At 45.3% G+C, this 15,247-nt stretch overlaps 1 protein-coding gene across 2 annotated transcripts in view; it reads right to left on the reverse strand.

The window, feature by feature from the left end:
• KDM5B (lysine demethylase 5B) overlaps window positions 1-15,247 on the reverse strand; it is an 856,576-nt gene that overhangs the window by 55,815 nt on the left and 785,514 nt on the right. For both annotated transcript variants that reach the window (XM_086923073.1, XM_086923072.1), the window contains one exon: window positions 751-956. In XM_086923073.1, coding sequence (XP_086779199.1) covers window positions 751-956 — 206 coding nt within the window. The remainder of the gene's footprint in view (window positions 1-750; window positions 957-15,247) is intronic.

A 15,247-nucleotide genomic window follows, 5' to 3' on the forward strand; every position in this document is an offset into this window, starting at 1 on the left:
CCATGTGCTCCAGTTAGAGGCACAAGTTGCAGACTATATGCAGGTTGGTGTGCAGGTATTTGGAGTGGCACCGAGGACAAAATTTAAACGGAGTCCGTTCCATCGTCAGAAGACCGAGTACTACGAAATGGAGTGTAAGTTGACAGACGTGGCTAGGCCCAAAGGCTGCCAACAATCTCTTCTATACCGAAGAAAAGAGTGTTTCCCTGTTTTTGAGACACACTGAGAATGGTGAAACGCATACGAAACAATACCGACAATTCAGTGTTTTGCGCACAGAGAGGATCCCGAAGGACGGTGTCTTAACCAGAGCGCTGCAAACCACGTCCGAACCTGATGGTGGGAAGAAAACAATCTAACAATGGAGTTGATGCCCATGTGCACTATCACTGAAAGGAGGAGTCACCTTACCTTGTGACTGGAAAATACTTCTTCGAAGACAACAACTTGCAAACATCCGGACTCAACACTAGATGGCAGGAGTATGCAAAGCATGTGTATCTACAGCACACATGCCTAAAACACACATTTATCATGTCCTTAAAACTGAGAGACAAGTCACACATTTTTCTGACATGCACTCGGAGATAATCAGACAATGTTTGGTTGGGTGGGTGGGTGGGTGGGTGGTTCAGGAAATACATTATTCAGTGTTTTGCCACTGAGTCTCCAACATAAAAGGTCAACAGTAAAGTGTAAATACATATTTCCCTAGCACTTAATGAAATAAAGAAACACACTAGATGGTACCTCTTCTTGTTGTGAAGCATGTTCCTCTATGCACTCTGCAACTGTGTTCTTCTCACTGGGGATCCACAAGGAAGAATTGTGCTTTGATTGCTCAGCGAATTGCTGCTGTTGTGTGAATAACATATGGTAGAGCTCCTGTATTTCTGGTAGAGAGACCTGCAGTGACTGGGCTTCCATAAGCACTTCTTCTAGTTCTGTACCTAGACCTACAATGATATCAGTTAAGACTCTGGTAATGACAGATTGTATGAGACAGTTTGTGCATTACTACATGGTTATAATTCTCCTGATATATTACAACACCAGAAGCTAAAGACTTATCAATTAACATTGTTCATGCCTTCAACATTGGTTACAACAAAAACACTTCGATAAAACATTCAGTATTTCAGCAATCTTATGCACATCAGAAGAGGTATGAAATTAGTTACTTACCTCTAACTCCAGTTCTCCAACATTGGTATTTTTTTATACAAACACATGCTTGAATTATTCCCAGTCGTCAGGCTGGGAACCCCCGGTGCATTATAGTAGCAGTATACAGTGTAAAATAAAGAGCATACAAAGTAAAATGCCAGTTGCCCTGAAACATGGTATGGTTAATAACACATCTACCTCATTTGAAACTACCTAATCTTCAAACAATGAGGTGTAAGATTAAGCTCTCCCACTCCCCATAGAGGTCATAATAGCTCAGATTACAAAGGACACATGTAAGAATAAATATGATGACCCATTGACTGGGAAGGAGGGAGGATTGCATGGGAATATATAAAATATATCAATGTTGAAGTACTGGAGTTACAGGTAAGTAACTAATTTCTTCTCCAACATTGGCTCTTTGATATATTCACATGCTTTAATCAGATTAGCAAGCAGTACAAATTAAAAAATACATGCAGGAAGCAGGCTTGCCTTTAATGAAAACGAATTCTCAGCACTGCCTGTCCTACTATTGAGTCAGCTTCTGAGCTCATGTCTAGGCAGTAATGCTTCATCAACGTATATGCCTGCTCCTGCAGGTGGCTGCATGGTAGATGTCTTTTAAAGACACCCTAGCATGGAGTGCTGCAGTTGAAACCATGCCCCTTGTGGAACGCACACACACGTTTCCCTGGAGAAGACACTTGGCTCTGGCGTGACAGAAAGCAATACAGGCTGAGGGCCAACAAGCTAGCCCCGGTTTGGACAGGGCTTTGCCTTTGCATGGTTGACCAAATGATACAAATAGCTTGTCTTATGTGTGCATGTCCTTTGTTTTGTCTATGTAGAATTTGAGACAAGTATGCAAGTCTAGAGAATGTAATGATCTTTCTGCGGTTCAAGCTGGATTGGGAATGAACGATCCAAGAATAGCAGGTTCATTTAAATGGAAGTCAGTAGGCACCTTAGGAATGAATTTAGGACTTGTCCATAATAAATCTGCAAAAAGGTTCCCTGATGGTAAATGCCTGAATAACTCACTCTTCTAGTGGATGTCAGAGCCAGGAGTTGTACTATCTTCCAGGAGACAAGTTTTAAGTTTGCTCTATGTATAAGATCAAAAGGAGGTAAGATAAGCTGGCCGAAGACGGTGTTAAGCTGTCATGGAACTGGAGGATGTCGAAGATGTGGAAAAGCTCTGAAGAGCCCTTTAATAAACTCTTTAATTACACTTTGGGAAACAGAGTAGATGTCGATGTATCTATCCTCCTAAATCTGGAGACTGTACCCAGCTGGACAGTGACTGAAGAATATTTGAGAATGCTCTTGGCCACCTTAAATACAGAAGGATCGAAGAAGTATATGAAGCTGGATCTGTATATACTATACGAAAATGAAGTATAGTGTGCACAAAGTGCAGTGGAACCCCAAAGGTATGCAGAGGTAAAAGTAGATAGCACCTTACTCTCTATTTGTGGTACTGTGGGCGAGCAGTAAGGCTTTATCAGTGGGTAGTTTTAAGCATTTGTTGAACATACCCAATCAGCAAATGAGGTCACACACTCGAAGAATAAACTCAGACCAATTTGATTTGTATAAAAATATTATTTAGTAGTATTTATTTTCTAGAACCAAGCAAGTCTGGCACATGTAAGTGTAAATGGTACTTTTCAAGGAAAGTTGAACAATACAAGCAAGCTGAATGAAAATGACTTTGTTACAGGTTTGTAAATATTTTCAATACAGTTGAAATTACTTCTAGATTACATTCGATTACATTGCAGATTACTTTTTCTACTCAGATTGATATGCCTAGATATCACACTGGGACATTTCCTAGAGAAAAAGTAAGTAAAGCGGATGTCAATTATTTGCAGTTTTTCAAATTCTCATACAAACCTTATCCACACAGAACAATTTTCAAAGGAAAAAAGTCAATGTATTCCTATGGGGAAAGGAAAATGCTACTTACCAGTATGCATATGTTCTTGGCATGTAGAGCTGCAGAGCTACACACTGTTCATAGATCGCCACCTAGTGTTGGGCCCGGATGTTTGCAGTTTGTTGTTGTCCTGAAAAGTTATTTGGAAGTCACGAGATAGGGGACTCCTCCTTTGGATCACATTGCGCATGGGCATCAGCTCCATCCTCAGATTGTTTTTCACCATTAGGGAAATGGAGCTTTGCAAGAAAAGGCAGGATGCCCTTGTAATCAGTATCTAAATAAGAATACTGAAACAGATAAGGGTGCAGGTGAGCGTGTGCAACTCTGCTGCTCTACATGCCAAGAACAGATGCATACTGGTAAGTAGCATTTTCAGTTCGAGGCATATGAGCTGCAGATTACACACTGAGCTATAGATTGTATAGCAGTACCCACATTTATCGGCAATCCACCCGTATCTGTTGCAGTAGTTTGAAATAATGTTTTGAGAACAGCCTGGCCCACATTAGCTTATGGTTTGGTTTGCACATCTACACAATAGTCTTTTGTGAATGTGTGTGGTGTAGAAAATGTAGCTGCTCTGCAGATGTCATCTAGGGGAATGTTCCCTAAAAATGCCATTGAAGCCCCTATTTTTCTTGTAGAATGGGCTTTAGGAGGAACAGATAACGTACGTTTAGCTTTGTGGTAACAAATTTGTATGTATTTGACAATCCAGATTTTGAAATGGGATTAACCTTGTGCGGTGGTGAGAAAAATACAAAAAGTTGTTTTGTCTTACAAAAGGGTTGTGTTCTCTCGATTTAGTATAGCAATGTTCTTTTGACATCTAGGGTATGAAGAGCTCTTTCTGCTACTGTCAGTGGTTGCGAGAAAAAAACGGGCAGTTCCACAGATTGATAGAGGTGGAAGGGAGAAATGACTTTGGGCAGGAATTTTGGATTAGTACGCAGAACAACCTTATTATGATGCATTTGCAGAAAGGGTTCTTGAATGGTTAGTGCTTGTAGTTCACTAACTCTTCGCAGAGAAGTAATAGCTACTAGCATTTGCAAAAAGGGTTCTTGAATGGTTAGTGCTTGTAGTTCACTAACTCTTCGCAGAGAAGTAATAGCTACTAGGAACGCAACCTTCCATATTAAAAATTGTAGTTCACATTTATGTAATAGTTCAAAGGGAGGTCCCATTAGCCGTGTGAGAACAATGTTTAAATTCCACACAGGTGAAGGTGGCACTCTGGGAGGAATTATTCTCTTAAGACCTTCCATAAAGGCTTTAATAGCAGGCACTCTGAACAGAGATAGATGCTGTCTGTTTTGTAGATATGCTGCTAATGCAGCATTGCAGCAAGATGCAGTATAATAGACATGTAGGCTAAGTTACATATTTGTAGGTGCAGTAAGTATCCTATGATGTGTTGAATAGACATGTCTAAGGGATTAATATTATTGTTGTGACAATATATTACAAAGCGTTTCCACTTGGCTGTATAGCATGCTCTAGTGGTTGGGCGTCTAGCTTCTTTTATGCTATTCATGCAGTCTGGAGGAAGGTTCAGATATCCAAATTCTAAGACCTCAGGAGCCAAATCGCTAGGTTGAGCTGAGCTGGGTCCGGGTGCCTGATCTCTCCATGGTTCTGTGTTAAAAGGTGGGGAGACAGGTATAATTCTTGGTGTGGTACCACAGACAGTTGTAGCAGTGTTGTGTACCACAGCTGTCTGGCCCACTTTGGAGCGATAAGGGTTAGAGAATGCTGCTGTAAATTGCATACTACTAGTAGCATGAGTGGTAGAGGTGGAAAAGCGTACGCAAATCTGTTTGACCAGTTCATCTATATCGCATTGCCTTTGGACAGTGGGTGTGGATATCTGGCGATGGAACTTGGGCATTTGGCGTTTGTGAGTGGCAAAGAGGTCTATCTGAGGTTGTACCCACATCTGAAAGAATGGTAGAAGAACTTGCATATGAAGTTCCCACTCGTGGGACTGTTGATTCTGACGACTTAACAGATCTGCTATGGTGTTTTGTACTCCTGGAACATGTTGGGCTAGAAGGAATATGTTTTGAGGTATAGCCCAGTGCCATATGTCCTGAGCTAGTCTAGAAAGTTGCAGGGAGTGTGTTCCGCCCGCTTTCTGAATGTAGTACATGGCTGTCATGTTGTCCGTGCGGACCAACACAGCTTTGTTTGATACTTGTTTTTGGAAAGCTTTTAGACCTAGGAATATAGCTAGTAACTCCAGGTGATTGATATGAAGTAACTTTTGTTGTGGTGTCCACCTTGAAAGGTGTGTTGCAGCAGGTGGGCTCCCCAGCCGGAGAGCGATGCGTCCGCTGTCAAGACTATTTGGGGAACTGGCTCTAGGAACGGTCACCCCTTGGAAAAGTTTTTGGTGTTCCACCACTGCAGAGAGCGATGAGTCCGACAGTCTACAAACTCTAGGTCTGTTAAGGGACCTTGAGCCTGGTTCCATTGACGTGATAAGCACTCTTGTAGAGGACGCATTTGAAGTCTTGCATGGGGCACTATGAAAATGCAAGAGGCCAACATCCCTATGAGTTGCATGAACACTCGTGCTGGAAGGGAGTGTTGTCGCTGAAACTTTGTGAGAAGAGTTTGCATGCTAGCTATCCTTACTGGAGTGGGATAAGCTAGCGCTGTTGAGGTGTTTATTGTAGCACCAAGGTATTGTTGTACTTTTGATGGTTGCAGATGAGACTTGGTGTGGTTTATTGTGAACCCCAAGTTGTGGAGCAGTTGGATCGTGGCGTGAGTATGTTACACACACACTGGTTGTATGAACTGGCTTTTATGAGCCAGTCGATGAGGTACGAGAAGACATGTATGTGCTGTCTTCGTAAATGTGCTGCCACTACTGCTAGGCACTTGGTGAATACTCTTGGTGTTGTTGTGACTCTGAATGGGAGTACTTTGAATTGATAGTGCTGCCCGTCTATTACAAATCTGAGATACTTCCTGTGAGCCTTGTGAATTGGAATGTGGAAGTATGCCTCTTTCAGATCTAGAGTAGCAAGGAGGTCGTTTTGTAACAGGAGAGGAAGGACTTGTTGGAGTGTGACCATGTGAAAATGGTCTGACTGTATGTATATGTTTAGCGGTCTGAGGTCCAGAATAGGCCTTAGAGAGATGTCCTTTTTTGGAATAAGAAAATATAGGGAGTGAACCCCTTTGTTATGTTGGTGCAGAGGAACTGGTTCTATTGCACTTTTTTCTAGCAGAGACATTACTTCTTGCTTTAACAGTGACAGATGTTCTTGTGACATTGGACGCTGTTTGGGTGGTATGTTTGTGGGGGTAGATGTTAGTTCTAAACCGTAACCTGACTCAATAATTTGTCGCACCCACCTGTCTGATGTGATGTTGATCCAGGCAGGAAGTAATTGCTGCAGTCTTCCCCCCACAGGAGTGGAATGTTGGGGGGGGGAAGGGCAGGAAAGTCATTGGGTAGGGGTGGAGGAAGAGCGGGAGTTGTTGGTTTTGCCTCTGCCTTTGTTGTTGTCACCCCTGTAACCCCCTCTCTGGTATCCCTTAGTGTATGTGGATGGTCTAGGGGCATAGTAGGAAGTGGAGGGGCTTTCCAAGGAGTAGCCTCTTGTGTTGCCTCTGTATGATGAGGGACAAAAAGAACATCTGGGAGCTTGCAGCTGCAAGGCTCCCATAGATTTTGCTGTGTCGGTGTCTTTTTTCATATTTTCTAAAGACACATCAACATTAGGGCCAAATAAATATGTCTAATCAAATGGCTGATTCAACCCAAGGTACTGGGCAGCTCTTTGGACTAGTAGGTTAAAACCTATAATGTCCTCTGGTGGGGAAGGTCTGGAAGGGTATATATCATTTTGTGGGACATAAGGTACATCAGGGGTGTTATAATCCTCCCAAGGATTAGGTGACTGAGGGGGACTATTGGTCCCTGCTGGGTCGTGTGCACCCCCACCTGAGTCATCAGAGTCTGTATCCACATCATCATCTGGATTAGTGGATGGTGTAGGAGAATGATGTGGTGGAGGAGATGTAGGAGGAGGAACAGTATTGGGGGTGGTGGAGAAAGGACCCTTAATGGGGAGGTTGCAATGTCTCTCTCCTTTGGAGGAGGAGAAGGTGTTGGCGCTTCTAGTTGTCTCTTCTTGGAGCTAAGAGCTAGTTGGCCAGTCTTAGGATCTTTAAAAAGAGTTTTTTGGTGAGGATCTGATGTAAAAAGTTCTTCTGTATAGGGCAGATCCTTCGGCGTCTAAGTTTTCGGTTCCAGAGGTTTTTTTGGCACCGAGTCGGTAAATGGTCTAGGGTCTTTTGGTTTAGAAGTGTGACCTTTTGAAAAGTCTTTTACCCGAACATGTTTTTTCAGTTCCGGGTGTTTCTTCGGCTCCTAAGCATGTGAATCGGGGCCTTTAGGTAGTTTTTTACTTGGCTCAGAGTGCGGTTTTGGCATTGATTTGCCGCTGCCAGTCTTCGGCGCCGAGTGCTTGGGTGTTGGAGCAGCAGTTGGCGTGGTTGAGGAAGATGGCTTTTTCTTTGGTGTCGGATGTCGGATGGGAACTGGGAATAGGCTGGCTTGAGTCCGAGCCGCCTGAAGGCTTTGTAGGTTCTTTGCCGGGCCCGAAGGCAGGGCGCGGGAAGCAGTCTCTCGCTGTGCACCAGGGACCGAAGGCGAGGGTGTGACCGAAGCCGTTTTTGAGGGTGTCGAGGAAGGGTTGGGGTCGACGGTCTTACTTACGACCCGTTGAGCTGGAGTGATGTCCTCGACGTCGGAGTCTTCGGCATCCGAAGGGCTGTGAGTTTCTTCGGCGTGCTGATGTTCTGGCACGTCAACACCCTCTCCAAAGATGTCGTCGGGGATCGAAGCGGACGAGCGAGCCATTGTTCTTCGAGCTCGCCGGTCCCGAATCGTCTTCTTGGAGCGGAAAGAGGCACAAGCGAAAGTCTTTGGTCTCGTGCTCCGGTGAGAGGCAAAGGTTGCACACCTCATATAGATCGGTGTGGGGAAACTTAGACCCACATTGAGGACACTTCTTGAATGGCGTCCTATCCATGAGTCAGAAGATGAGGCCTAGTTAGGCCGGAAGGCCTTCATCGATGACCGGAATCGAAGACTTCGAAGTTGGTGAAGAATCGTGTTGATGTGGATCGCCATCGAAACAATACCGTCGAACTGGGTGAGGATTGCGTGTCAAAGGAAATTCGGTTCTAAACCGGAGCGCAGGAATCACATCCGAGCCCGATGGCAGAAAAAAACAATCTGAGGATGGAGCCGATGCCCATGTGCAATGTGGTCCAAAGGAGGAGTCACCTATCTCGTGACTTCCAAATAACTTTTCAGGACAACAACAAACTGCAAACAACCGGGCCCAACATCTATGCACAGTGTGTAATCTGCAGCTCATATGCCTCGAACATATGGTTATTGGTTAACAGGTAAATACTTGCATGAGTTGGTATTCTGGGGTTAGAACCAGGGTTCCCCCATGATCAAAGATGCACTCTCAAAGCACCCTCAGCGGCACTAGTGTGGTCGGGTGCAGAGTGCTGAGGCCCAATGTTATCCAATGGGAAAGTGGGGGCCTCAGAGTTGTGGGAGCAAAGCTCCTGGTGAAAGGCTCAGGGCAAAGGGGGATCCGAGTTAGCACCTAAAGTACACCGGCAGCCGCGCAGGGACGGCTGGGTGCAGGGTGCTGTTTTGGCATCGGGTACCCTGGTTTTCAATAGGAGTTGCCGGTTTTGGATTTTGGCTGCAGGCTCGGTCAAGGAAGACTTCTGGGAGGAACTAACAGCTGGGCAAGTAAGTTAGAGGGCTCTGGAACATAGGTGCACCTCGGATTCTCTTCGCCAGGGCGCAGGATGGCTGGATGCAGGGGTGTCTTGAGGTCGGATTGAACTTTACCAGGCTACTCGGTGTGGGAGGGGGGCCTCCGTGCAGAGGCTGTAGGCATCGTCGTTGAGTCCTGGAGAGGTCAACCCACGGTGGACTCTGACGCTGGAGCGCTGAGGGACCTCGCTGGGACTGGTGGGCCACCTGGATTCAGGCCGTAGGCATCGGGTGCAGTGGTAGTTCCAGGCGTCTGGTTTCTTTGTACTCCGCAGGCACAGAGTCTGTTTTGGGAGTTTCTTTTGAACAGGGCTGCTGTTCACCGGAGATGCGATCTTTGTTGAAGGCAGTCAGTTCTCCCAGGGGTTCTGGAGGTTGCTGGCTGCAGGGCAAGGTGACTTTTGGCGTAGGATCTCTAGAAACTGCAGACGGGCCGGTAGGACTGGGGCCAAGTCAGTTCTTCTCTGCAGTCTCCTCTGCTGGGCGTCTTCTTTCATCCTTCATAGGTTGTGGGAACCACTCTTCTTAGTTCAGGGCTGCCCCCTAAATACTGTATTTAGGGGCATTTTATGGGTCTCGAAGTCAGTTGCCAATGGGCTACAAACCTTAGGGCAACTAATCTCTTGTTGTGCTCACCCATCGTGGGGGAGCGGGTACAATCCCCAATCCTGATTGGAGAGTGCCAGCCACCTGCAAGATGGTGGGCACTCAAGAGTGGGCTTCAACTCTCCTCTCCCACCAGAGGGGTGGGGTTGGCAGAGTTGGGTACACCTTCTGGGTTGGCTAATTTTTCATGCATGTCTTCCCACCGAAAATGAGGAGAGATAGGAAGGGGACCTGCTCCTGATAGCAGGAGAGGCTGGGGGAGTCGGGGGTTGCATTACAAAGGCGGCAAGGCCTTTGAAGCTCCCCTTGCCACAGATGGCTCTTCCTGGCCTGGGGGAGGTGTGACCAGCTCAGCTCAGGAAAGGCTTTGTTTCTGGACTCGGGGAGTGAAGGACCCCACCCCATGGGTCCAGTAACATGTCTCGTGGTGGCAGGCTGGCGTGTACCAGTCAGGGAACCCACCAGAGGCTAGTTGTTTTCCAGGGGGCATACCCAAGATGTTCTCCGAGTGCATTATCCATTAAATCCCACACTGGCATCAATGTGGGTTTAATGTGCTGAGAAGTTGGATACCAAACTTCCCAGTTTTCAGTAAAGCTATTATGGTGCTGTGGAGTTCGCAATGACAAACTCCCAGCACCATATAATCTTAATGGCATTACTGCACTTACAATGTGTAAGAATTGGTCTAGACACAGTAGGGGTACAGGGCTCATGCACTTGTACCCTCACCACTGGTATAGTGCTCCCAGCTAGAGGGGTGGCTGACCTATGCCAGGGCAGTGGGTTGTAGGCATGGCACACATGGATATGTACTATATATGATAAATATCCTGCACTCCTTTTAGAAACCAAAATACTTCAACAATCTTGTACAAAGTTTTTCTCGATGATCCTGGTGCTGTCCCTACTAACCGACTGGCTCCTGTCGGTTTTGTCATACTCGACTATCCCAAACAGAACCTGTTTGCTAAGGGACGCACGGTACACTAGCCCCGAAGGTGCTAAATTCTAAACATTTTCAAACATGTAATCCAAATGAATTATACCAACATAATCATACGTATGTAACTGTTGTATCACTGTGGTGTAAACACGTTACTGAATAACAAACAATATCCTCCGTACTCTCAAAAACTGTGAGCACGGTAGGTGTTTCTTTAAAGAAAATGTGTGAAAACTCTGATAATGCAACGCATTCTTCCTATCAGTTGGTTTGATATACTCGCGTTGTTAACACATTACCTCGCATTTCTATCATTATGTCCAAATAGTTCATTGCATGTAAATCATACTGATATGTGATCTTAATTTGCCCATGACAGCAATTTAGTTTTTGCAATTCACTCAACAATTGTTCCTGTGTTCCCTTTCATACTATGAGTATATCATCAATATACCTGACATACAATTTCAAATGATCCCTCCAACGTGTATACAACAGGTCAGTGAGGCATGTCGGTTGTTGATTAGTTGATATATCACAAGGGTGATGGCAGGCAAGGATTAACTCACACGATCATTTTTTCCACGTTTTTTTTGGGATGGCTCAGCAGGTTCACTATTGGATTCACAAGTTTGGCATAAGCTCATATACTAACCCTAAGATATATATATGGAATTGGCACTGGTTTGTCTTGATGTGAATATAAGGCAGATTCATAAACAAACTAATTAGAATTATTTATTGTGTATTCTATTTTAGTATTCCCCTGATGAAGGTACAATTACCGAAATGCATTGGGAATTACGTTGTACATACATGCAATTCATGATGTAATGAATTAAGAAAAGAATCACATGCAAAAGAAATGAAGAATAAAGAAGAAATCATGAAGAATCATTCAAATATTGCTTTTGGAGATCTATTGTTTGTTATTCAGTAACGTGTTTACACCACAGTGATACAACAGTTACGAACATCTGATTATGTTGGTATAATTCATTTGGATTACATGTTTGAAAATGTTTAGAATTTAGCACCTTCGGGGCTAGTGTACAGTGCGTCCCTTAGCACACAGGGATGTGTGCCATGTCGACTCTTGACTTTGATCTGCACCAAAACAAGCGCCTGCAATGGCAATGTTTGTGTGTAAAGGGCCTCCAAGGGTGACACAATAAGTGCTGCAGCCCTTCGAGGCCTCCCCTGGCCCCAGTGCCCTTGGTACCCATGGTACCTTCTACAAGGGACGGACGTGGCCAGAGAGGTGCCAATTGAGGGTACAAGGTCATAGGCCCTGGGAACTGGATTGGTAGACACCCAGGGAACATAGAGTCAAAGTGCATCAGTAGTCTGGCAAAAAGTGGGGGGTTACTGCAACAAAAACCCAGCTTCCTATACAAGACTATATTTGACGTGCATGATGACCATTATTCCTGCACAAGACACAGAAATACTTCCATTTAGAGTTGTAAGTCGTGTTAGTCGCTGGGGCTTGAGCCTGTGACAGAATCTGGTTACATTCCTACAATTTAGCCAAATGGCCAAAATCTAGGTGGTCAGGCACCATGCTGTTAAATTCAGAGACTTGGGAGTGGTGGAGAATCTCTCAATGTCTGAATAATATCCTGTGATGCACCTTCAAAGGAGTGGTTGGAAGTGCTGTCTGAATCTGAAGACTTTTTTGCAGCCTTCTTTGGAGGAGCGTCTGTAGGGCTAGGGGAAGCCACCCGTGGCCTTTTTAAAGACAGCTTTTGGGAAACCGAAGAAAACTCATCTTCTTCTGGAGATTACAGATTGTCTCTGGTCTTGAGCCTGTTAAGCCAGAGTAAAAGACGTCATTCTCTGTCTTTTAGCATTTTTGTAGAAAAAGTTCTACAAATGTTGCAGTCCTTTGGTGAATGGTCCGGATACAGGCAATATAAGCATGTCTTGTGCTGGTCTTCAACCACTTTTTTCACAAGAAGTACATGCTCTGAAAAGACCCTTCTTCTGAGGATCAGCCATAATCAGTCTTGAAGTAAAGAAATCCAAATCTGTGAAGAAATAGGCTAGAATAAGGAAACCCGAGGAGAACTCAGGTGGAGACTCCCTTAGCACAACGTGCGATAGAAAATCTGAGAGACTGAGGCTCCTGACAGGAAGGTTCTAGAGGGAGGTGTTAGCTGATTGGCTCTTCTAGAGTTTGGTCCTTTTTACAAAAGGACATAGATAGGCTACTAAGGTGAGGCCCTTAGGCCTACTTCTCTCTATATATGTCTATAGGACATTACTTTTCTATGTACCGGAGACTCCCGTCTCGACAACGGGGAATGATTCAGGCATGTGAATCTATGAAAGACACCCATAATACTGGATAATACATGGCTGTCATATTGTCTGTCTGGACTAGGACCGCTTTGTTTTGGATTTGTACTTGAAAAGTTTTGAGAGCTAGGAAAATTGCTAGCAGCTCTAAATGGTTGATGTGGAACTGTTTCTGTTGATTGTTCCACTGACCTTGTGTGGTATAATGCAAGAGATGGGCTCCCCATCCTGTGAGGGATGCATCTGTTGTGAGCACTATCTGTGGAATTGGATCTAGGAACAGCCGTCCCTTTGTCAAGTTTTTGGTGTTCCACCATTGCAGAGAGCGATATGTATGGCTGTCTACCAACACCAGGTCTGTGAGCTGACCTTGAGCCTGATTCCACTGTTGTGCTAGACATTCTTGTAGTGTAGTGGGCGCATTTGCAGTCTTGCGTGAGGAACTTTAAAGCTGCAAGACGCCATCATGCCTATTAGTTTCATGAACACTCTGACTTGTAGAGAGTGCTGGCATTGAAAAAGGGAGACTAGTTCTGAATACTTTGAATCCTGGCTTGACATGCGAAGGCTCTAGGTGCGACTTTGTGTAGTTTATCATAAACCCTAAGTTGTGCAGTGTTTGAATTGTTTGTTTTGTGTGTTGTGCACACTGGTTGAACGATTTTGCTTTTATGAGCCAGTCGTCGAGGTAGGGGAAGACAAGTATTTGTTGTCTTCTGAGATGTGCTGCCACTACTGCTAAGCACTTTGTAAACACCTGTGGTGCTGTTGTGACTCCGAATGGAAGGACTTTGAACTGATAGTGTTGTCCTTGTATGACAAACCTTAAATACTTCCTGTGCGCAGGATGCATTGGAATGTGAAAGTAGGTGTCCTTTAGGTCTAGTGTGGACAGAAAATCTCCCTGTTGTAGTAATGGGAGTACCTGTTGTAAAGTGATCATGTGAAAATGATCTGATTGTATGTAGTGGTTGAGGGGCCTGAGATCGAGAATTGGTCTTAATGTCCCGTCCTTTTTTGGAATTAGGAAATACAGGGAGTAAACTCCTGTTCCTTGTTCCTCTAACGGAACTACTTGAATAGCATATTTTTGTAGAAGTGCTAGAACTTCCTGTTGAAGCAGAGGTATGTGTTCTGCAGACATTGGACGCTGCCTGGGTGGTATGTTTGGGGGGTTGCTGTGAGTTCTAGGCAGTAGCCATGTTGGATAATTTGTCTTACCCACCTGTCTGTTGTGATGGAGTTCCAGACAGGTAGGAACTGTGAAAGTCTGCCCCCCACAGGAGTGGAATGCTGTAGGGGAGGCAGAGGGAAGTCACTGTTTAGGAGTGGAAGAGGAGCGGTTATTGTTACTACCTCTACCTCTTCCCTTGTTGTTATTGACTCTATATCCTCCTCTAAAATAGCCTTTATTAGAGGAGGTTTGTGCGTGTGTTTTTTTTTAAACCTTTATTTTTTGGATTTTGCAACATGGAAGAAAACGATCCACCCCGAAACTTCCGAAACTTGGCATTGTTTAACCAGCAGGTGTATACCATACGGCGACCTCATTATGGCACTAAATGGTACAGTGAGTACAGTACAGGTTATATTCATAAGCATCATGATAATCACAGCAATCGCATGAAATACTGTTGAGGAACACGCAATGTACTTATATTGGCGTGGGTCCGATCTCCCCATTCCCTCCCCCCTCCCTTTCTGATCCCAAGTCCCCCGAAGAAAAAAGTTCAGCACTCGTACCATCCGAGTCGCTATGAGACATCTCCATGCAAGGAGATCATCCTGCAACTTCACATCCTTGTGGGACATCTGCATATGCGTCTCCTCAGCTAGCGACCATTCCCTTACATCTCTACGCCACGCTGACAACTCCGGCGCTCTTCGCCCCATCCAGGTGATCGCCACTCTATGCCTCGCCAGCACCAACATTAATTGCAAAAGTTTGTAGGAAAGGTTCCTCTTTTTAGGTTTAGGGACCAGGGCTAGTAGGCAGTGAAGCAGGCTCAGATCAATCCGAAGGCCAGTTATGACCCGGATACGAACTACCACCTCCCTCCAGAAGCTACCAACCAAGGGGCAGTCCCAGGCCAGGTGCAGAAATCCCGCCCCCTCGATCCCACACCTGGGGCAGTTGTCCTCCCTATCTCCTGCAAAACGCCTTAAGGATAGCGGGGTCACGTAGGTGCGGTGCATGAAGTTAAAGTGCGTCAATTTGAATCTCGCGTTGCAGGACACTCAGCGGGTAAGACTCCCTATGCGCTTGCTCTGTCCAGGGTCAGGGCGATAACCAGGTCCACCTCCCAGGCGTCCCAGGAAGGCGGAACTGGCGGGGTCGAGTCCTGTCTCATGGCCGAATATAGCAGAGGAATTAACCTACGTCCTCTCCCTCAAAAGAGGAGGATGTTCAGGGTGTGGGACAATGGGGGTGCCTCCGGAAACTGGGGCC

The sequence above is a fragment of the Lissotriton vulgaris genome, chromosome 5 (assembly GCF_964263255.1).
Source record: "Lissotriton vulgaris chromosome 5, aLisVul1.2, whole genome shotgun sequence".
NCBI classification, from domain to species: Eukaryota; Metazoa; Chordata; class Amphibia; order Caudata; family Salamandridae; genus Lissotriton; species Lissotriton vulgaris.